We start from the raw sequence: 24,527 nt of genomic DNA, 5'->3' as shown, positions 1-24,527 counted from the left end.
TGATCTACACTCTCCCTGAAATGAGATACCCAAAACTAAGGACAGCACTCCAGCTGAAGGGTACCGAAGCATCACCACTTCTTACAGAAACAATTCTGTTTATAGAGAGCATTTGCTTTCCCCTCTCACACAGCATGATACTGGTGACATATTTAACTTAGCCTCCAGACCTTTCTCCTGCTGTTGAAGTAAGCATTCCTTCTCCACTCCCTGAGCATTTGATTATTCCTGACTGTAAATCTGCATATGTCTGTACCAAAAGTTATCCTGTTTTTCAGATCCTTTAACTTGCCAAAATTATCTGAACTGTAATCCTAGGCTATGTGCCTACAGTCCCTCAGCAGACGGTTTTATCTGCAAATTTAACAAGGATATTCATATTTCTTCATCCAAATTCTTATGGAAACATTGCACAAATACCATATGCAGCACAGATCATGGAAGAATCCCATTCAAGAGTTCTCTTCTATTTAACAAAAAACTACTATTGTTTATTAATTAAATGCAGTAAAAACACAAATCCTAATCTTGCTTCACATACTTTTTCCCAAAGCAAATTTCTTTTAGCATCTTAGCGTATTGTCGTAACATATCAAAGCCCTTACCTACCTTTTACCTTTTACCCAAAGTCAAGTTACCTTATCCTTCACAGCTTCTGCCTGTCCACAAGACATGCCATAAGCTACCACAGACGGAAACAGGTAATGCTGTTTATTCTTCAGAAGTCCACATTGGCTTGATTCCTTTATCAAGTATTTACAACTGTTTGATCATTTGTTTCAGTATTTGCCTGCAACTGAGGTCAGGCTGACTGGTCTACAATTCCCTTATTCTTCCTTTTCTCATTTTAAAAGGGGGTCGTAATTGTTTGGCATTTTCCATTTTTATGGAAAAATTACTATCCACCGAGGAGAAGAAAAGAGAGTATCTACTGTCTTAAACTGCTTTAGCTAGTTCTTGAAGTACCCAAACATTATTTTCACCAAATCCCGATACCTTCTTCATAATTTGTAATTTGATTTATGTGAGCATTTTCTAACCTTTTATTTCCATATGTTCTGAATTCTTGTATCTCCTTCCTAATCGTATTTAATATCCAACAGTTAAGCGTTTGGGGAAGATAAAAATAGCATCAAATACCTCCTTTTTCTCAACATTATTATTTTTCTTCCTGTTGAGTGTTAGACCAAATTGTTCCATGTCTCCCCTCTGCTAACAGAGTATGCACAAAAACTGCATGCCAACTTCTAGCTCATTACAGTTCAAACTGCACCTAGGTCCTTCTGACTTTGTCTCTACACTCGTGTTGGGGTTTCTTGCTTGTTCTCAGTAGATTAGCTGATCTGCATTTCTATGGACTTCCATTTTTTAGGTGGATGCTCAGAAGATAGCCAACTTGGTCTGCTAGTACCGTCCTGGCTACTCACTCAGATGCCATTTAAAATTAATTAGCAAATGAAAATAAAATGAGTTTCCCTGATTCCTAGAAACACTGACACCTCTCTGCCATGATGCTGGGTTGAACACATCTCTCATGGTCTGGGGCACAAGAAGGGCAAAAACACTCTACAGCAAATCAACTAGATAGGTCCTTCCTTTTATTACAGAAGCAAATGCTAAATTGGAAGGGACCCATCAGGATCAACAAGTCCAACTCCTGGCCCTGTGATGTGACCCTAAGAGTCACACCATGCGCCCAAAAGTATTGGCAAATGCTTCCTGAACTCTGTCAGGCTTGGTGCTGTGACTTCTTTAGGGAGTCTGTTCCAGTGCTGACAACCCTCTGGGTGAAAAACCTTTTCCTGATATCAAACCTGAATCTTCCCCAATTCAGCTTCCTGCCATTTCCTCAGGTCCCATCACTGGGCATGGGAATGAAGAGATCAGAGCCTACTCCCCCCTCTTCCCCTTGTGAGGATGTTGAAGACCACAGTGAGATCTTCCCTCAGTCTCCTCCAGGCTGAACAGATCAAGTGGCCTCAGCCACTCCTCCTGTGGCTTCCCCTGCAGACCTTCACCATCCTCACTGTTCTCCTTTGGACACTCTCTAATAGCTTAATGTCTTTTTTGTATTCTGGTGCCCAAAACTGCACACAAGATCAAGGTTGAATGCTTCTAATCTTAGAATTTTCTGATGCTTGACAGTCTGATGAGATCCCCCCTTGGGAACGTACATTACAAAAACCTAGAAGAACTACTTCTGAAAAGCAAAATACCACACAATTATATGTTGAAATTTATGTACTAATAAACTCAGCAGAGTCCAGCAGCTGCAGCAAGCAGCAGCGCTGACCCCACACACAGCAGCACTTCTCATTTCCCACGAGAACTGCTGGGTAAGCTCCTTCATTGCCGTGGGGGTTTCCTGCCATCCTTCCCCTTTGTCTCCCAACAGTGTGGTCACCTGCAAGGCCGTCATCTTGAGGGGGAGGGTCTGATGCCATTTTCCCTTTGACTCCCTATGCACCATCGCCTGTGGCAGGTGCCATCTTGGAAAGGGTATTTCCACCAATTTGGGTTCCAATTTGTCCTCAGGGGGTTTGTGAGATTTAGCAATTTTGTATACAGTCATTATTTACTGCTGTTTTTTGCCTGTTGCAGTTTCACTTGTTAGTAAACTTATTTTTTCACTTATAGCTACTTGTATTCGTTCCTTATTGGTGGAAAACGACTGGTTAAAACAAAGGGGGAGAACTCATTTTAGAATGTTCCCCTTTAAATTGTCTAAAACCAAGACAGAATGCAAGATACCATCTTGTACCTTTCCTTCACCTCTTCCTCTTCCTGTTTCCTCCTACGCTCCTCCTCTTCTTGCCATTGTCTTTCCTCTTCCTCTCTTCTGATCTGCTCTTCCTCCTCCTGCCTCCTTCTCTCCTCCGCTTCCTGCTTCCGCCGGAGTTCCTGCTGCAGCAAGTGCTGGTAGAGGCTGCGAGCCAGGCGGCCACGCCAGTGCTTCTGCAGGGTCACCGCAGAGGCCTTCAGGCGCAGCAGGCTCTTCTTCCAGAAGTATGCTCGGTAGTTCTTTTGGATTATAACAACACTGGATAGCACCTTCTGATACTTCTTCCTAAAAACAGGACCACACACTTAATGCACCACAAAGCAATAAAAGCTCTGCATTTCTCCTGCCCGTGCATACTGACCACATCCACAGAAAAGTCCTTTTCAAAAAAACAGAGTTCAGAAGTGACATGAATTCTGTTCCTCTCCTGCCACTCACTGCCTGTAAGTCATATTCACCTCACTGCTCTCCCTCCAACATCTACCACTAGTTTGTTTCAAAAGGCACCTAGTTTTGTGAAGACTCTCAGAAAATGAGGGAGAGATATGTGGCACATGGAAAGGGAAGGTCTTCTGGCCCGAAGTCTCCTTGCATTGTACATAAACACATTCACTGTGCAGTGAGTATAACATTCAGTATGGACTCATTAGAATAGAAACATACAAATGGCCTTCCTATATGAGAACAAATATTGCTCCATCTCTTAAGTGGCCAAAAGCAAATTACTCCAGGAAAGGCAAAAAAAGTGCAAAAATAGATTTGGTCACATTAATTTCACACTGTCTGGGAGAAAACACACTGATACTACAATACTGATGGCTGAATCAAACAGTGTAACAGGTTCACATAAACAAATGCTTCTACTGCACAACATTTTGCCTAAACAAGAATCATAGAATATCCTGAGTTGCAAGGGACCCACAAGGATCATCGATATCAAAATCAACTTTGCAGCACTTGAAGAACATGACAAGGCCCCAAAACACAACAATCATCACTCAGTGTTTCTGTAGTCTAGTAAAGTTGTAGAAAAGTCAGTTTTTCCCTCTGCATTAAAGACTATTTTTATTAAGGACATGAAAAAAGTTCCTGGTAGAAGTTTGTACATGACAAACAAACTGGACAAATTACCATTACACAGTAATCTGGATCAATTTGTAAGCTAGATTCAAGCAAACATTAAACAACTCCAAAAGAGTCAGTCTTAAGGTATTGTACTGAAGAATCAAAGGCCAAACACAACTGGTGTGGGACTATGTTGGGAAGCAGCAGGTCAAAACTGGATTTTTGGGCCCCAGATCATCTCACAAAGGCAAACTCCCACCACAATGCTATAGAAAAATCACTACTGGGATTCTTATACTTGTAAGCAGAATGTATAGAATACTGCTTTTATCCTGTGTTCTCTGACAGCTCCCCCATTTTAAGAACAATGTTAGACATTCAGGTGATTTCTGAGGAAGCAGGACTGGAACCAGAAATCAGGCTTATAGAATGAGAGCAGTTGTTCCGTGCAGGACCTTAAGAAATAGGAAATTCTAAGGAAAGGCTTTACCTCAGTTCAAGTATCCACATTTCTATTTTTCCTACAGGAGCCATAAAATTTAACCAACCTGAAGCTGACACCTATTAAGGCTGAAAATAAGCAGATATTTTTTTAAGTAATTTAATATATTTAGACACTTTAGTACCTTGCACTGGGGAACAACCATTGGTACTACTCAAATCAAAAACGTCTTTAATCCAAACCAGAATGTGCAGAGAGAAATTCTATGGGGCTGTTACAAAGGATCTTGGGCCAACAGGCTACAGTAATCCTTGAAGTCTTACAGTCCTAGAAAGCACACTGGAAATAGCATGGTATTCTCACATATACTTCCCACAGACCTTCTGTAATACCCTGAGGAAAGGACACACCTTAAAATCCCTGTCCTGGCAATGAAATTCCCTTCAAATGGAACAGGGACCCATGCTGACAGCTTGCCACCTCCCTGCACATCAGATACATCAGCCCAGTCAAGAAAATCAGGAGAGGGATGCTAATAGCAGTAGTGTGCAGAGGTCACGCTTTTTTTGTAAGTATTAAGTCAAAGGGAGGAAGTACAGAGAAAAGGAAAGGCAAGAGGTGATAAGAAGTAGGAGGTTTTAGGTTAATCATTCCTGGGCTGCAGTCCCCTCATCCCCACTTCTTCTGTCTGCCTTGTGTCCTGCACATGGGGTGTGAACAGCTGCATATACACTCTCTGCCAATGCAGACTAAGTGCATCAAAAAGAGTGCTCTGACTTTTACAAAATGCATCTGCCAGAAACTCTCTCAAGTGCAACATGTGCCAAGCCCTGCCCAGCTCCAGGCCAGCTCTGCCTGCTAATCTGCCAGGCTGAAGTGCCCCCTCATTCCTCATGACCACAGCCAAGCTTGCAGATGCCCTTCAGCTGGAATTGCTGCTCACAGGCTGTGAATTTCGTTCACTTTTTACAAGCTTCCACTCACTCTTCTGCACTGGGCAAAGAAGTTCAACCTGCAGACCAAGCAAAGGGGTTGGGAGACTTCCTGACCATGTATGACACCAGAGAAGGCAGGCTGGCTGCAAGGCTTCAATGCTGCATTTGAAATGTATTTCATTATTCTGTCAGTGAGCTGTAGTTAGCAGTTACATCTCCAAAGACTAGAGATAACAGAGTTATGGAGCAATTTGCTACTGTCTTCTTCCCATGAACAATACAGTCCTGAAGAAACCAGGGGGCACAGCCAAATTTGTACATGGATCCTGCACTATGTGGTTTTTAGCTGGTAAAGCTGTTACCTGCATCTCAGAGGTCCACAGATGAGCTATATAAGAATGGGGCCATTTCAATGGGCTTGATTTTCTTGTCTCACATTCTAGTGATCAGAGATACTAGGCTGCAGGGAATGAGGGCGAAGAAAATCTGATTCTCCAGGCTCACAGAACAAGTTCACAAAAGGGGAGAAACCAGTAAAAACCTTCCTTTGCCACTCTACTTTGCATGAGACCAAATTAATTTAAACACACTTATACTTGCAAAACTAGCAGAAATGGTATCAAGCATAAGGCAGCACATACTGGTATTCCTGCCCAACTCTGCACAGACCATTCAGCACTTGCCCAGTTGAACTCCTGACTGCTGGACTTTTTTCAATACAGGTGCAGTGCAACTGGAAACTCTCTTCACAGAAAGTTTTACAGTCCCCCTTTCGAGCTCTTCTTTACTCCATGCTCTCCTCCCCTGTGAAGCCCAGTTACCTCCAGCTGCTTGTGAAGATTTACACTCTGGCTGCAGAAGCGCAGCTTGTCCTTAAGGATGAGACTCACAACAGCAACATGTGGGATGAGGAATTCAGAAGTGTGGAGCCTGAAGGACCACAAGATTTCTAACCAAGAGGAATACTGCTGCCACACAGTCTCCATCACAGCCCTGCAGGGAAGCAGCTTCCTTACCAAGAACTCAGAAAAGCAGTAATCCAGTATGCCTGCAGTGATGTTTCCCAGCAAATCAATTTTCCTGTGCTAATCTCTACCCCTCTCTCCAAATGCTAGACACAAAGTAAAAGAGAGCAGAGGCCCTGACACAAAGAACTTGCAATCTCACATCCAAACAATAGAGAGAGCTCATTTGTCTTCCTAGAGGGAAATAAATAAATGAATAAAGGCCCCAGAGACCAAATGTGTATTCTGCTGATATTCCACACTGGCAAGGCAGGGTACAACCTTTGCACACATTTCCCCAATGCAAAATGAGCTACCTGGTGTAACTGGAGCTCTAAGAAGAGTGCCTGCTAAAACAGCTCTGCTGGCCAGGGATTTCACCTCCTCACAACCCTGACTGACAGGTGTCTGGAGCAAAGACCAGCCAGGAAAGAGCATCTTACTGGGATTAAGTGTGCATACCACAGCCATTAAGGAGTCAGCTGTTGCACTGACTTCGAGGGGCAGAGGAGGGGCGGTCTGTCTGCAGTTGGTTCTCCCAAACCTTCCCTGGTCAGGTGCAAAAGGGAGAGGCAAGAGGAGATTACTGTTGAGGAGCTGGCCAAAAACCAATTCTGAAGAGTTAATTAAAAGGAGAGGGAGATCACGAGGCAAACAGGCAGGGCGAGGAAAGAGGGTGAGCAAAGGCAGAACCACAAGTGAGGAAGAAGCAATTTGCAGGGGGAGCAGAAAACAGAGTTGACAGGCACAAGGAAAAGGAGGTGACCCAAAGCAAAGGTGGGGCCCAGCCAGGAGAGCCCTGAAGGCAAGGAAAAGGTGTCATCAGAGGCAAGCAATGGGTACAGAAGTCCACGGGAAGCCTGCTGAGCAGCGCTGAGGGAGGGTGCAAACGTGCACATAACTGAAAAAGAGGTGCCAAAGGTGCAGGAAGGTTTCAGCGGAGCTGATGCTGGCAGGGAGGGCAGATTCTGCAACTCTCCCTTAGAATACAGGAGGGGAAGAAGGGACGGATGCTAGGGGACTTGTGAGCAAAGCAGGGTGTCGGGGCAACCCAGGCACGCAAGCACAGGGATGGTGGGGCATCCCCCAGCACTGACCTTGCCATGTAGCCCAAGACGTGGGCCCGGATGACTATAGCTGCTTTCCTCAACTCCTCTTCCCGATCCTTCTCCAGCTTCTGCTCAAGAGCTTCCTTCAGGAAAACCTGACGCCACGGGGAGGAGTTTCAGTAAACACAAAGAGAGGAAAGAAGTCAGTCCCCGGGAGAGCCGGGCGGTTTCATCCCCGGGTGAGCGGCGCGGAGAGCGCTCGGTGGCCGGGCTGCCGCCCCCGCGCTGCCCGCGGCGCCCGCACGCCGAGCGCCGGGAAAACTTGTGCGGCGGCGGGAGCCAAACTCCGGGCCCAACCCCCGCCGCCCTCACTCTGTGGTCAAGACTTAAAAGAGAGAGGGAGGGAGCAGAGGAAGGAGGGAAAGAGGAGGGAGGAGGAGAGCCCAAGTTTGCGCCTGTGATTAACTCTTTCCCAGCTGACGGCTTTCCCGGCACAATCCGGTACCTCCCTGCAGCAGGCACTGGGATCTACTTGGCCAATTAAATATTTTGCGAAGAAACTCCTCCGCGTTTCAAGGAAAGGGAGGAACTTTTAGATTTCTAAACTCCAGGAAGTAACCTTAACACGAATCTTAATGGAAGGCAGGCAGAAAGCCAAAAGCCCAGTCGGGACACAAAGCTGCGTGTACTCTGAGCCCACCGGTGCTGAAGCCCTCCAGAGACATCCAGAAACTCTGGGGTGAGATGCTTCTGTGCTGAACAGGTGCCAAAGGTGCAGGAAGTGGAGCATGCACTAGAGGCAACTGAGCTCTGACGATAGTATTAGTGGTTGCACGTCAGTGTCCAGTATTTTAATTCTCAAGCATCTTTCACTACCTGTAGTTACAATTTGTGCTCGGTGCTAAACGCTTATGAAGAATGCAGGTGCTATGTTAAAGACAAAAGAACTGAGATACAAGCAAGATAAGGCCGTGTTTACAGGAATTGTGTTGACATATCTAAGCAATGTTAAATAAGCTGGCTCGCATTAGGTTAGCACAGGATTCAGCACAAATTCCTGAAATAAATGTACTGCATTTTGAGATGGACTGCAGCCTGCAGGGAGCTCCACGGTGCTGTGGGTACACTGCTAGCAGTAGCAGTACCCAGACTAGAATAAGCTGGTAGGGTATGTCCATACAATCTGCAGTCACAGCAGCAAGTGCCATATGGCCGTGCCCGTGTGACCTGCTGCCTGGCATTGGATAAATCCCTTCCAGGGCCAGCAGCAGAACAGGCTATGCTAGGGAAGTGCAGCCCCACTTGTTAAAGCACTGTCATGTACACAGCATGTGAACTGATATTCATCAATCTGCAGAACTCAAAACCACATTAACCAGTAGAAACTCCTTACAAATGTCCTGGATCCATGTGGTTGTGCTGAGAGGCCAGAGATTTGAACAGTCATTTAGTCCAGTGATCTGCACAAACTCCCCTCTTTTCCACTCATCTGCCCTTTATGTCTCTGTATACCTTCCATCACTGCTTTCGGCCTCATCCCTTAAGGCTCTTCCTTCCCTCTGCAATGACCATTGTGAACTGACACCTCTCCCTGAATTAGTACCTATAGCCAGTGGCTTTCCTGGACTTGCATTTCTCCTGGGGAGCAGTTTCCATTAAGAAATGAGCTGTTTTGTAATGACTAAGTAACCATGGGTAGCCTGAAAAAGAAGCTCCATTATCAAGGTACTGCCAACCATGAAGCTGGCATCCTTCCCTGCAAGTTGTACATCCACTCCCTCTGTCAACTCAACAATCTTTTAAAGATTTCTTTGAGGCAGGGATTGCTCTTTCCATTACATTCCAGAACCAAGCAGCAGTCACCCATTTCAAGAATGCAACCAGCAAAACACTGTCTCGGTCCATTATCTTCATCAAATTGCAAAAATACTCAGGCCATCAGTATTTCCCTAGCAAGCAGTCTTTGCTGAGCCAGGCCAGTTAAGGGGGGGAGGGGGAAAACTTCAGGGCATGCACAGTTCCATGAGACCCAACCCTAATCCTATAGGATTATAGAATCTATATATGCTTGAGTGAGGGGTTAATCTCAAAAAAAACATAACAATATCTAGTTATAAACTGCTGGCATTTTGAAGGCTTGGAGGTTTTTTAAGATTCCACTAGATGACAAGGATGAATAACATGCATTTCAAGTCCAGAAGTATTTTTGATGCCTTGTGGAAATAAACTGGAAAGTGGCTGTTTCTTTGTCATTATTCATAGTCGTTTTCTGAAAACATGAGATTGTTTTCACCCGAGGAAAGAACAATTGAACAAAACATACAAGGTTACATCTATCATGTTCTGCTCACACTAGACACTGGCCAGGCTTTAAAGCACAGTGCATCACCACAGTGTTCCTCACACAACCTCAAAGCCTGTATGCACCATCGGTGTGACAGTGAACATGTTAAGGTTTCACAGAGATCAGCAGACACAAATCCAACTGCTTGGGCATCCATGTGTACATAAAGGGGATCATATGATTCTTGGGGACAACAGAGGGAAAGCAGGAAGTGGGTCGCTGTGACCTGGATGCCAAACAGTGTACAGCAACCTCCTCCTTCAAACAGGCAAACCAGCAGGTTGAAATGTGGAAATTAATGCCTTCAAATAGGAAAGGTTACTGTAGGAAAGCTGTGTTCTGGGTATGGGCAAGTATGGCAGCAGGCCCAGGTGCCCTGAAGAAAGGGTCATGGAAGCTGCTGCTCCCTCCCAGCACATCCCCAGTGAAGGCAAAGGCACCTTAGCACAATCTCTTTCATCATCACACTGCTTGTTTGCATCCAAGCCCTCAGCTCTGCCATACCACCAGATAAAACCTGCATTGCATACATTAATACCTCTTACAAACATTAATTTGACAATTGCCAGCACAGCAGCTGCTCTGTTCTTAATGAAAAACACAAAGATCATCCTGCCCTTCCTCCTCCGTTTCCTTTCCCAAGCTTCACAATCCCCAGCACTAATTCACAGAGTCTTTTCCTTCCTCTTTCAAACAATTGCTAGGGATATAATTATCCTTCCATTCATTTTACAGGAAGTATTCCCCCTTCTATACGCCTTGCTCTTCACCCACTCCTTATACTTCTTCCTAGGTTATATCCCCATGGCCTTGTCACACCTCTTTCAGTAGCTACTCCTGACTAAGCCAAGATTAGTTCTGGGAATACCAACCTGAGTACTGCACCCAGAGCAGCAACAGTGGCAGTATGGTCATGCAGGGGACTTCCTTTTCAGGACAATGACCTATGCTCTGTTCCCCTCGGCTGGTAACTTCACTTCACCTTTACCTGAAAGACTCTGGAAAAATTAAGGGTCTTTTCTTCATCAACTCAAGTATTCCCAGCCTATGTTCCCTAGCACCAGCTGAAACACGAATGCAGACAAAGCAGTCTGTAATGCAAGGCACAACAGCAGGGAAGGTAGTACCAGGAAGCACCACTGCTCTGCAAGGCCTCACCTTGGCATCTGCTTTCCTAGGGACAGGCTTTCTGGAGGCACTGTCACAAAGCTGAGTTGCAAAGTGGTCTCCAAGGGAGGGAAAGAATGCCAAGTAACTCATCTGAAGAATGAAATGGCAGGGTAATACACCTTGGAATGAAAGCACCTTGGAGCAGCCCGGGGCTGGCCAGCCATTCAGCATGGCAGCAAGTGTGGAACATGCCAGAACAGCCTTGGACTGATCCATTCTTTCAATAAATAGAACTGCTCCCCTTTACCAGGACACACATCTCTAATACAAACCATGCCCAACAGAAAGTAACTTCTACAACTGAAGAAGATGGCTCAATTGCTTCCCAGCTCCAGTGAATTTTCCTTCTCAGGCATAAAGAATACAAAACTGCCTATCTTAACAATTTGTTTCCTTTCACAATACTCAGAATGACAGCAACCAGTGCCCAAGCAGAAAGATTGCAGTTTACTAATATGCCACATACAGCTATTCAGTCAAGTTTTAGTTTACAGACACAGTCATTAAAAAGTAATTACATTAGAGTAGATCCAGAGTTTTGACAAAACACAAGCACATTTTCTTTGCCACAATTACCGCCCATATTATTTTTTTTTCCGAATAATTTGTGCAGGTCAAGGAGTGAGTGAGAACAGACAGATGGACTCAGTCCTTCATGATGCACAATGGGGCTGAAGAGAAAAGGGACCTATAGCTCCCAGGGGCTCAAAGCAGCCTGGATTTCCTGCTTGTTGTTAGTTTACTGTAGGCTCTGGACTCCAGCTGTATAGCTTATAATCTTTTGTGCTCTAAAAGGTGAGTACTTGCATGTGAGTTTGGTCCTCCATCCTGCTGCCCTTCAATCTCTTGTCATGCTAGGAAGAAAGTTCAAACTCTATGTTTACCAGCTCTAAACACCATTTTCTAAAGCTTTCCAGACAGCTCTGCAACACACATGCTCTCCACATAGGCTTTTCACACTAAAATGCTGGGACACTGGCAGTCACTCCAGCAATGTGGATTATCCAGGGACAGGAATGACCAAAATGGTTCCTGGTTTGCTGGCACCAGTGAGGAGATGCCAGATTCCAAAATCAAAGATGGGGAACACTTTAATCACAGAGCAGAAGTACAGCTAAGTGATTAAATTTTCTTTCTGGAACATGAGTGGAGGCATGGGGAAAAAAAAAGCAAACAACCAAACTCCAGATTAATGCACATCCTTCCCACAGCAATGGCCAGTGGTTTTCTTGATTGTCACACAGAGCTCATAGCCCAGATTACCAAGTGGACTACCATCAGCCCTCTAGGAAGAGGAGAGAGAGATCTTGCTTTAATAAGTATTATAGTCTATCCATTTATTGAGAAATAATTGCTCCAAGCAACAAATGTCATTATCTGATCTCCTGGACAAATTAATTGTGCATGTTCACTAGAATCACTTCTGGTTTCATTGTGGCACTGGAAATATTCTGAAGTACTTTTCTGAAGGCTTAAGGGCAAAAAAATGCAAGAAGTTGCTTTGATGTACTACCATCTGCTTTAGATATGGACTGCATATCCACTATTGAGAAATGCTGTCTGCATTGGACACCACCCATCTTGGAATATTCTTTGATGAATTTACTGGAGTATGTGGAAAGTTGTGATAGAGACAGCTTCACACTCCCAGATTTCTATAGCAATATACCTCAAAACGCTCACATCTATTTCTCCATGAAAATGCAGACTATTCCAGGCAAGAGAGAAGTGTTGAACATTCACCAAAACAGAAGCAAGATCTGAATTACGCAAGTGGGCAGAAGCATTTGGATACCTCTGCATAGAAAATGTATGCTAGCATCTGGGCTAGCTGCAAAAGCATCATCTGAGCTTCCCCAACAGAAAGCTGTCATACATCTGGTGATGCAGCTATTCACAGCTTAGATATATACCAAGATTCAGCTCACTGCCTCAGGCAAGAGTTTCAGTTAGTCAAGCAGAGTGAAATATCTGGCACAAGACGCAAGAGTTAATGGCACACATTACAATTACATAAAATGAGACCCATGCTTATTCCCCTTGAATCTTTAAATTGGATCAGACACAACAAAATCAATCCAGCTTGGTCAATTAGGAGTTTAGATAAAGTCAAAAAAACCCTGCTATGTCACTAGGTACGTAATATGGGAAATATTTGAGATGCTGCAGGTCAGTAGCAGAGGCCAGTGTATTAAAAGGATCATGACTGCAGCACCTTGCAATCTGACCAGATGCAATCACTCCCCCTTGCAGCTGGAGCGAAGCCATACCCTTCCCCACACTGATGAAGTACCTTGGTTTTACCCAGCTGCCACTCTTTCTTGCTGCTGTCATAGGTCTGAAGAAAACCTGCACATACAGCTTTGCTGTTGTCTGACAGGCCTGGCTCCTTCACAAGCATCTTGTACCTAAGAACAAAACAGAATCTCATCAGATTATGAATGACAGTAACTGCCCCCTCCCTCTCTCTTCCCAATCTTTTAACTCTAATTATCCTTATCCCATTAGTCCTTCTTCCACTGGGACCTTCTTTCTTCATGTTTGCCTTCCAATTTGGAAATTTCCATCCCCCAACCTTATCTGTTCCTACCACACTGGCAATTATTGTTGCAATCCCAGTAAAAGAATACAAACTCAACAGAATTTTTCAGTAAAGAACAACTGTCTTTTTCAAACATGTGCTTTCATCAGACACAAGTTATTTTGTTCTGTATAGGGGTGGCATTTAGTGCTCCAAGAGACAAAAGAAGCAATGTTCAGTGTCCCTTCTAGCCTTAAACTTCAAAAAATCCTTTTGATGTAGCTCATTAAAAGAAATAATCACTCCTTCCAATATTAATCATCAACTATACTGTCCATTAGAATTTTCTTCTGCTGCCTAAAGGTTTAAAGCATGGTATTTTCCTTTTACATATTATGACCAGCTGGGTTTCACAGCATCACACTAGCAAATCTGTGGCAAAGCTACCAAGAAAAAAAAAAGACAAAGAAAGAAAGACCAAAGACCATCTGGCTATTTTTCCATTATGACTTTTAGCCTTAGGGCAAGCCTCCAAAAGGCCCCCCACATCAGTTTATGATATGAGCATGAAGGCCATGGCTACAAAAACATCTCACAGATGATCAATACCAGAAGCAGTTAAAGAGGGAACAGTCTTATAGAATTCTATACTCGGGGGCTGTTCCAGCATACAATACAAGGACAGCAGTTACCTGCTGAGAAAGTCCTGGAAAAGGCGCCGTACAGGGAAACCTGCTCTTCGAACTTTCACCGTCTCCAGCATCCCCGAGTACCGGAGCTGATTTAGCACCACAGCTGGATTAAACAGGTTCGGCGCCTAAATAATGATCCAGAATCAAAACCAAACAAGTGAGGCAGTCACAGGCTGTATATGTTTCACTGTAGAAAGCCAATCCTGCATATTTGGGCATGCCAGGTAAAAAGGGGGAAGCTTGGATCAAAGGGAAAGCAACCTCACAACACTGCATGGTGAAGAATAAGGGACAAAAGGGAACTGGGCTGATTCTGGAAGGGAAAAAAAAAGAGTTTGCAGAGTGTACTCACAGTTGGACTATGAAAGCAAAGATACAATGTCTTAACACATACAGAACCCTCACTCAGTTCTCTTTGCAGTCTCTCTTTTCAGTTAAACTGGAGACAAACTACAGAATTCTTTTCTGGCATAAATCCCCTAAGCAGCCTGTTCTCTGCCACATCATTCATGGTTTCAAAGCACACAAAGAAAAGGATCAGTTCAGAGCTCCCCACCCAATCTAGTTAGCAGCATCTCCTCTTGCCACAGCTCACAGTACAAGAGAGAGCCAGCCTGTCCCTAAGCACTGTGGCTTCATCATGATGCGTCCCCTCCACTGCCTCAGAGCCAGGGATCTGCAGGAGACGGTGCCTGCTGCACAAGCCTTTCATTCCAGAACAGATTTCTCTACAGGCACTATGAGCAGGAGGGACTGCTTCTTCTAACACAGCTCTGGACTCTGCACAAGCCTGGGTAGTCCTCCAGGTTTCATAAGCACTGAAAGAAATGGGAATGGCTATATAATCTCATATTCAGCATGCAGTCTTTCCATCTGATTACCAGGAGGAGGGTGTGTTTTTTCTCAACTCTAAAATAACTAGAATGAGAAAGGGAAGGTGGGGAGAACTGTTCTTAGCCTCAGTTTGAGGCACCTGCTAGGCATTATGCAAGGGCATGCACATTCAGGCCTGTGTCACATGCCCACTTATGGCTGGGACACAGACTTACCTTTTCTGTATTTGGTTTGATGCAGCGGATGAAAAATGGGTTGGAAGTACTAAGTGTGGCCATCAGGGAATGGAGAGAATCCTAAAGACCAGCAAGAGAGACCCAAAGGATCAGTCATGACAGAAGGGAAGGGAGCTACTTTTGATGCAATAAGGTCTTCATGCAGTCCTCCTATTCCTAATGCCCTTTGCCTACCAAAATTTCAATAACCCACGAGATTCCTTCCCCTGCAGAACATATCCACACAGTTTGCTTTTAAGACTATTTATATGGCCATCCTAATTCTTGGAGCTGTATAGCTTTGTGAGTTAATTTTACAAGTCTCTCCAACTTTTAATACAGGAAAACAAAACAGTGAAATGAAGGTCTGCAGACAATCTAAGTGTATGAGATTAATACTTGCAAGGTCCTCCTAATAAGGTTTTATTGGAATTATCACTATACCTTTAAAAATGTGGCCTAAAAGGACACATACACTTAGCTAAAACACCAAACCAATATGAAAGATCAAAGAACCTCAAGAACTTCATATCCTTAGCAAAGTACTCTTTTCCTCTGCCACCCTGCTCAGTCTTATCATCTCACATTTTATACCAGACAGAAATCCTTGGGGCAGTGGCACTGTCTTTTTTTAGCACTGCAACATTCCTGCACATTTTCAGTGCTGGACACAAAACAAGGATAATGACTCCTCTTGGCTGCAGGCCTTGCTTTGCCCATCTGCTCCTCCCCAGAAGTCTGCTGCTCTCTTGGAAAACATCATACCCTGAACTGGGAACTGACAGTCGGTCTGCGCCTCTGGGTGCCCATCTTCAGTGTCTCTTCACTGCAACGACTGCAGACTTTTTCAAAAAGGTCATAGATGAAGTCCAGCCTAAGGGAGAGGAAAAAAATTACAGAAGATGCAAGACACCACCTGTGAGAAGATGGTTCTTATTGTCAGATACTGCCCTGTCCCATTGTGAAACACCTCCTTTTTACACCTGCTGTGCCAGAGTGGCTGCAGGAAGCAGTTCAGCTGGGCACTTCCCCATGTGGCTGCCCAGATCCCATGGGCTCTCCTGTATGCCACACTCAGCTGCAAAGCCAGAAGCCCCATCTCACACTTTCAAGCAGGATATTACACAAAGGAAAACATCCATTCTGCACTGGCTAGGACACCTTCCTTGAGAAAGCAGGGAATGCTCAAGGCACACATCCCTTGAGCAAGCACATGCCCCCAGGCAAAATTACCCTGAAGGTATGCCAGGTGGACTGGTGCTGTCATACCTCGCAAACTAGCTCTCATGATTAGCCCCCATGCCGTGATCACTAAATTGGAAGCCCAGCTCTTCTGTGGCCTGAGGAGTTCTAGACCTACCCTCCATGTAGGTCAGCTCTAGGGAATCTTCCACCATTTTGCCACTCTTGAGACATTGGTGCTGATTCCTACAAAGTTCTTCAGAGCTGCTTGTGCCAGTTTATTGTTATGCCTGCTTCTGGCCCAACTTCCCTTCTGGCATGCTGAAAAAGCCCGAGTCCTTCTATTATGCTGGGCAATAACAACCACAATTCTGGCCTCAAGCCTCATGTAAAATGTTCCCCAGATGCCACTGTCCAAGTAAGACAAGTATGAGAGCTCATAGTCTCAGATCCCTCAGGTTGTTTCAAAGCTTCTCAGTGCACACTCTGCAGCAGCTTCAGAGAAGATGCAGTTCTGAAACAGGCTCATCAGGCTGGAGCCCAAAGGCAATACATGGACTGTGGTAAGAAGCACATGGTAGAGTTGCTGCTCAAGGACTTGTAGGTTCCTCTGTGTTATTAAATGCCTCCCTCCCACTAGGCCCCACTTCTGTTTCCCAGATCTTGCTCAAGATCAAAATTGGCTCTTTTCTCTAAGGTCATGTTGCTCTGGGATATAACATCAGGGTCCATGGCCAGTCCCACAGCAACAGCTCAGTCTGGCTCAGGATAAGGACAGATGATTTCCACAAACAAGCAGGCTGGAAAACAAGCAGCCTCTCTACAAAGGCTGGCAACTGACAGCATGGCAAAGAGCATTGATTCATTCAGGGCAAACTTTGCCATTGTTGGTATAGGGAGGTAAGAGGAAGAAGGAAAGCGAGAAGGGAGAAGGAAAAAAACAAATTGCCTGGAGGGATGTCTGTCACGCTGTTAAAGCCCTTTTTAAAACTGGGACAACATGAGTCCTGATTAAATCTGTGCCTCATCTGACTTCTCCAGCTCTCCCTTCTTCTATCAGGACACTTCAGCACAAAGAGAATAATGATTAAGAATAATGCCTCATGCTCTGGCAAAAGCAACTGTTTTCCTTGGTCTGGTTTATTACATGAATGTGGCTTAGTTCCACCCAACAAATGTGGCCTCCTGACAAGCATACCTGCTGTCTTTCAGCATGTTTAAAATGTCATCACGAAAGGTGTCTCTGTTCTTCTCCAGAAAGCCTCTCACATCATACAGCACCTGCAACACAGACACAGACACTAGAGCAGTGCCCTACAAATCATTAAGTCCTTCCACATTTACATGCCAATGTACAAGGTCTCCAGCAGAGCTACACAGTAACACTGCAGGCATGTGCCAAGATCTGAATTTCTGGGGTCAAAGAGCTACAGACTTCTGCAGTTACTGGCAAGAAAGTGGCTTTTAGCCATCAATTAAAGAACACCCAAAAAACCCCTCAAAAACAAGAGCCAAGTGAAACAGCTGCAAGATTTGCCTGGCAGGAGAGGGTCTGTGGGTGAATTCTCTACAAGGTGTGAGGTACTCCATTCACTTCAGGAGAGTGAAGAGAATGGCCACCCAGTGCCCCAGCTTCCCAACCACAAGTGCTCAGCAGGTTATTCTGGGAGGAGGTCAGCCCCTCTTTAATGTGTGGGTGTCCTCCCTTGACACACCTTCATCTGCTTCATATCTCTTCACAACAAAGAGCAATATTTAACCTTGAAGTCTTGGGAACCTTTTCCTTTTTGCAGCAGGTACTCAGCCTTTCCTCCTCCTCAGAAGTAAAATTTTCCTTGTGACTTTTCCTTTGAGTTTTGTTTGTTTGTAAACGTCCAAGAGAAGACAACATGAATAACAGAAGTAAGGAGTTTATCCCCCAAACAAAAAGCTACCTGAGAAACTCAAACATCCAAGTTGGAGAATATAGTACTGAAGAGTGACATGCTATTTTAAGTCCATTACACTCCTTGTGCTCTGGTACAAGACATTAACTGTGTGGAAACACACAGCTCAGAGATATTCTTGCTTTTTGGAATCTAGAATTGAGGACCTCAAGTCCAGAACACACCACGCGTCTCACAAACACATCATGAACACCTACCTCCCCTGCATAATGTCTTATTCCAAACTGATGGTCTGTCACCCGAGGCTTCACATAGTAGGGGTTGCTCTGAAATGAAAGGAAAAGAAGTTGTCTCATAATGCTGGTATAAGAATAAATAGTCAGGAATTCTGCCATGACTATGACAAGGCTGGGATGGGCAAGGACCTTTGCTCTTGCAGAGCCCGACCACATCTGCTGTAGCTATCTGCAGCTACATTACAAACATGTTACTCAAATTTAAGATGGAAATATCCAGCCCTTCAAGGCATTTCTCATGTGAGCAAGGGCTTGCAGAATCAAGGCTGCAGACACATGCCATGGATGAAATGTTAATTCTTGTGTGTCTGACACCTGAGGAGACTGAGCTCCACACAAACCATGTGGTGCAGGACACAGGATCAGGATGCAGGGAAGATGGCAGCTTTGCATAACACCTCCACACCTTTTCTTCATCAAAGGAAATAACATACCAATTTCCTGTCTTCCTCTAAATTTTATCTTTCCTTGCACCTCTCTTCCCTTACATTCAATATTCAGTTTTCCTTTCTCTTTTTCCTCTCTCATTTTCCCACTCCTTTTTATGGTCTGTGAAAACCGTTTTAACTATTTAAGAGCAGCCATGCTACTCTAGACCAATGACCAGTCCAGCTAAGTATTCTGCCTCTAGCACTGGCTATGTAGGGTAGAGTACAAACAAAACTAGTAAATCATACTTTCTTCCTCATATTCCCTCAAACTCTAATTATTTCTATGAGGCCTGACTAACTAGGAACCCCAAATGGATTTCTCTTTGAAACACTTGCTCATTCCACAAGTGAACCCATGCAGACTTCTTGCACCTGGAGTGTCCTTTCACAGGGAGCTTTCAACCAACTACACAGGGAACTAGAGCTGCTTGGATTTAAGCCTGGCTTCCATTAGTGCCATTGATCTCCTACAGGCCATGTGTAACTTTTAAACCCATCACACCCACACTCCAGTCATCTCGTCTCCACACTGCAGGTCCCTTCAGCAGTTTTCTGTAGCACTGAAGCTGTTCCAGACCTGCTGTTCACCAGTTCTGACAGAAGCCCTCCTTGACTGGAGGGGCCCTGGGGGTGTAGTTCAAAGTGAAGGTGATCTACAGACCATACAATGCCATAACAATGTTTTCTACTTTCACTGCTAGTTTCCTGGGAGCTTTTACTACTTCTTTGGGGGATTTTTAAATTTTTTATTACTGCTGAGCCTTGTGCTGGTATTTCCATGGAACTCTACCACAGCCTGTCTGGGTGTCACTCCTGAAGAGCAGCAGTCAGTTCAGGGGCCATCATTTCAAAGGTGAAATTGGAACTCTTTTCCTTCAGGCACAGCATTTTACATTTATCTACACTGCTTTTCATTTTCATTTTCACTTTACAAAACACTCAGTCCCGTGAGGCCCTTCTCAGATTAGCCTTGCCCTGTGAGTCAGCAGAAAACCTCAGTGCTTGTAGGAGACAGTGTCTTACAGGCCTCCTGTCACTGAGGTAACTGACCATTTATATTCTGTGAATTTACACAATTGTGAAATCAGTACTATAGGCCTATAGTTTCCTACAACACTTTCTAAAAACTAATACAATCCTCCACCTTCTCAGACAAAAGTACTAAGAGAATTTTAAGTAAGATGTTGCATGATGCTATTTGTATTTCAGCTCTTTCATCTTTTGAAGATGATCTTCTAAAAGAAGATCTTTTAGCTTCTTTAGAAGCAGGCGGACAGCTTCTGATGCTGATAATTTGTTAGTGCTACTGACAATTTTTTCATGTTTTTTTTCTTTTCACACTGATCCCATTTCATTGCTCTTCACTTCACCCCATAGAGTCATCTTTTTCCAACCACAAACTTCCCTGTCTTCCACTCCAAACATGACTGCTACTGGATCTCTCATGTGGATTGGCATCCTGTTCTCTCCCTCTCTGCCAAGCCCTTATATTTCACCCATGCTTACAACACTTTTGGTTCCTTCTGCTATCTTCCCTATTGCTCCTCTCTCCAGTTGTTTCAGAGGTTATATTCTCTTAAATCCCAGCCTTACGCTTTTCCTCCTTAAGACTACAGCATTCCACAGAAAATACAGAGAAGAGGGCTTGTTCTCGTCAGGCTTCCCAGTAATGCTGGCTGGACGTCTTCCAATGCTCTTCCAGCCAGCACTAGAGACTTTAACTGGTATAAAAAATGCTTTTGCCTTCAGCAAATGCAAATCCTAGAGCACTCTTCACTGTTCCTCCCTGCACTTATAACTCAGCCTCTTCCAAGCCTCTTCATCTCTTGCAAGCTTCCTAGAGTTCTTGTGAACTGCTATTGCCCCAAAGCAGACAGAGGTGACACTATGAACAGCTTAATGAAAAGGCTACTCAATGCACAGAAATCACCAAAAATAGCAACCAAAATGTAGTGGGGCATAAAGGAATGCAAAATAATACTGGCAGTCTCATGCTGCTGTACAATAAACCACAGGTACCTTCTTACCAAGGGAACTGCATTCTGGTCTGATTATTTATCTCAGAAAAGAATAGAGAAAAAAAATATGTAGACAAATTCAGAAATGAACAGCAGAAAGAAAGAGGAGCTTTGAAATGTCTCCATTTGGAGACAAACTGAAGAGTTTGGGACAGTTGAGAAAGAAAATTCATAACAAGTAATACATTAAAAATATTCATTAGTTCTATATTAAGAAATACCAGCAACAATTTAGAAAAAAGAAGGTAAATCAGGCATTCTCACATTTCTTGACCTATAAGGCAAAGCCACAGAGGAGTAAAATGAAGGCCTTGATTTAAGCCTAAAGAAAGTAAACATTTGCTCAAAGCTATAAGTAGTCAACCAAGAGTCACTGCTATTGCTTCTAATTTGAAGTCATTAGTATTACTAGCAGAGTTACAATGCAAATATGAAAAATGAGAATATCTGCATCTATGCCAATTAAAAAAAAATCAGATAAAGGATACAGATCTGTATGTTTTCAGGCTTAGTTGAAGCCTGAATTAGCAGACTAGAAAACGTATTTGCTGACAATGGTCTTACTAAAGTAGTCAATTATTCCATAAATCCATGCTACAGGCTTTAATTTGCTTTGTTTTCAGTCTATTTACTATTTAGAACAAAGTGTTGGCTGTAGCAGAGACACGGTAAGGGATTGCTACAGTGATCTCAGTGGGGTTTCTGTGTCCCTAGGATAGCTTTCTGACCTGCGTGAAAAAGCTGTTCCACTACTGTGTCCAGAACACAAGAAAGACGATGAAAGAATTTAATTAATTAGGAACAATAAGAGAGCTTTCATTAAAAGTCATGAGGCAAAAGCCGTCCCCAGCCCCAGGAGACAGATTTGACATGCTCTGGAGCAGACTGCTGTGAGTCAGCTGGCAGGAGAAACCCACACACTGTGCAGCCACATCCTGTGCCTGGGGTGCTGCCTCGTGTCCCGTCGCAGACCAGCAGAACCTGACTCCATCCCATTTGCAATTTGCTGCAAATTTAAACCTCCTCTGCCCACAGCCTGTGGAATGCACACTCCCTCTTCTCTATGTGCACAGGAGACCATTCTCAGGTTGCTTTACATATTACTGTTGTTCAGTGCAGCCTTATTAAACACTCGCAGGTTCGGGCCTAAGGCATTTTAAATTTCCTGCACAAAGCACATATTTTACATCAACAAAACCTTCACTTTAGGTTTTGAAGTGCTGATGGGCTAACATACTGATCATTTGCCTGCCAGGTTATTTTCTTACTTACCATATGCTGGCTGTGAAGTTTTTCCAGAAGGGTGTTGTCTGTGCCTTTGGGGAATCGACTCTCTTCATTCACCAAAGCCAGTAGACCTAGTTTCTACAGCCAAACAAGAGACAGGCTTTTACAGTCAGCAAAAGCTTTAACTACACAGCACCAAGCCAAGAAGTGGAGATCTGAACAGACCATTGAGCAATAACCCTTGAGTTATACCCAGCAAAACTCAAACTGAAAGCAGAATTCTGGACAGTTGTTGCATTCAGCAAGCAGAACATAAGTGGAGATTATTTATTAAAAAATCACATTAAGGTTTTACTTGAATGCTAATCCCTGTCTAAAACAATGACACCTTTCCTAAGCTTACTGTCAACAATAAGGCAGGATCTGCTTTCTTGAGCCAGGACAATGGATAGAACAGCTCATACTTTTGCCAGGTCATTATGGGAAGAGGATCTAAGCAACAATCTGTTTTTAAAACCAGGAAATGCCAGGGAAGATCTCAAGACAATCAGCAGCCCCCACTGATCCCTAGGAACTGTCACTGCTTACCTTCTCAATAAGGTCCAGGCACTCTGCATTATCCATCCAGTCAATGGCTTCCCAGTTTATCCCTTCCCTGACAGTCAAGAACAAAGAGAACAAAGTTGTGAAATGCAAGATCTTATGTCCTGGGATGTAGGAGAGCAGAAGTAACTGAGCCTGGCAGCTATCCCAGGACTCAAGGTGATTTGCAGGAATTAGGCTTTGCCATGGCTGAGGAAAAGGAATAGGGGACACAATGCACTGTTAACACAAGGAGATGGAAATAAGAAACAGCCTTTCTTATCCATACTGGTGACTCAGGCTGATGCTTTTCTTATAGTCATTGAGCAAATTTCACATGAATTTTAAGACTGTCCTCTTTCTGGAGTGATGAGCATCTGTCCACACAGTGTCCACATGATGGACAGCTTGCTATCCAACTTCAAGAGTCAGCTGCTGACCCACCAATCTGGAAAGCAGGCCTGAAACACATCTGCCAGGAGACTGAACCACAGCTCACAGGTCCACCAGGAGAAGAGACTGGAAAGAGTTTTCAAGGAGAGTTTTGAAGAGGATGACACAGATAAGCTTCGGCCTGACATGCAGGGAGCCTACAGGGTGGCCCTGCATCTTTCAAAATAGGAGCTGATGTAAGCAGTAATGTGCTTTGAAAATCACCCATGACATTCTGTAAATCTGCTGAATGTGTTTTTCCCCCTTACCATCTTCTTATACTCCCATAATACAGGATATGTCTGCTTTCATAATTCAGAGAAGTCTAAAATAAGTCTTAAGGATACAAGGAAGACTAGAGGCTATGTGTGAAGCTACTTACTGACATTCTGACACAGACACCTTTCAGGTGGAGACTAGAATTTTGAAGATAGTGGAGTTGTTGCCTCTGAATGCTTCAGCCCAGGCCTCATACTTTAAGGTTCAAAGCATCGAGCATCAAGATGAGATACATGAATCTACTTACTAAGCCTGAGGAAGCAGAGTTTATATGGTGCAATATGAGCTTTGAGTACATTGCCTTAGAATAATTTGATATGTCATCAATAAAAAAATCCTCTCATTACTTCCTAAGCTCAGCCACAGAACTTAAACTTCTATGCAACCATCAGGAAAGAATTATTTGTCATGATGGTACCATTTTTAATACAAGATTCCTGCAATGGTGGAACTGGCCTGAGAAGTGAGCACATAAATAGCCTTGCAATTTTGTAATCTTTAGAATTTAATGAATTGCCTATTCAACTGTCTCTCTTTACAAGGCTGCTCTCATTTGCCCTCACTGACCCTATTCAATTCCTTCATTCACAAACATAAAGGCTTCTGTTTCAGAGCAACAACTGAAGTATTTGTGTATCAGCCTTCTCTAGAAGCAGAAATACTCTAGAACACCACAGGTACTTCACAAAATACAATCCAATATGAAGCCCACAGAAGAGGAAGAAGCTGTGCAGAAGGCCCCAAGCTCAGGAAACAGATGAAAATCTTGCTGAGTAAAAGAGTCCTTTTCACAGTATAGGAATCTCTAGGACAAAAAGACCTGTCAGATATCTCTAATTGTCTATCTTTAGGGAATTTTCCTATTATATTCTATAGAATATAGAATATTCCTATTTTTAGGAACTTTCTATTCAGCTGTGAGACAGAAGGAAATCTGGAGTTTCTAAACACTATGGAGGATGCTTTTTCCTGGAGATGAGTGACTTATGCTGGCAAAGCACAAGGACAATGCTCAACAAGACATCCACGGTCAGGGTTGTACTAAGGCCCAGCTGTCTCTCCTCTTCAGTGGTAGGGACTGAGCAGCACAGGAGGAATGATGTCCTCCATCCTACTACCCATGAAGGCAGTGGGGCCCCAC

The 24,527-nt window shown here is 43.9% G+C and overlaps 1 protein-coding gene across 2 annotated transcripts in view; it reads right to left on the bottom strand.

Moving 5' to 3' along the window:
• Positions 1–24,527, bottom strand: part of LOC102104331 (unconventional myosin-X-like) — a 60,217-nt gene that overhangs the window by 26,438 nt on the left and 9,252 nt on the right. The window contains exons 8-17 of one of the 2 annotated variants that reach the window (XM_014249142.2): positions 22,682–22,748; positions 22,139–22,231; positions 18,379–18,447; positions 17,434–17,516; positions 15,819–15,927; positions 15,054–15,134; positions 14,005–14,129; positions 13,085–13,199; positions 7,326–7,432; positions 2,762–3,067 (exon numbers count right to left, since the gene is read on the bottom strand). In XM_014249142.2, coding sequence (XP_014104617.2) covers positions 2,762–3,067; positions 7,326–7,432; positions 13,085–13,199; positions 14,005–14,129; positions 15,054–15,134; positions 15,819–15,927; positions 17,434–17,516; positions 18,379–18,447; positions 22,139–22,231; positions 22,682–22,748 — 1,155 coding nt within the window. The remainder of the gene's footprint in view (positions 1–2,761; positions 3,068–7,325; positions 7,433–13,084; positions 13,200–14,004; positions 14,130–15,053; positions 15,135–15,818; positions 15,928–17,433; positions 17,517–18,378; positions 18,448–22,138; positions 22,232–22,681; positions 22,749–24,527) is intronic. The other variant, XM_088058999.1, reaches the window with a different exon arrangement.

This window comes from Pseudopodoces humilis, chromosome 8, assembly GCF_049639895.1.
Source record: "Pseudopodoces humilis isolate 2021_Gansu_Grassland_sample_001 chromosome 8, ASM4963989v1, whole genome shotgun sequence".
In the NCBI taxonomy this organism is placed as follows: domain Eukaryota; kingdom Metazoa; phylum Chordata; class Aves; order Passeriformes; family Paridae; genus Pseudopodoces; species Pseudopodoces humilis.
The sequence above is the reverse complement of the archived record's forward strand: the minus strand, read 5'-3'. Positions and strand labels throughout refer to the sequence as shown.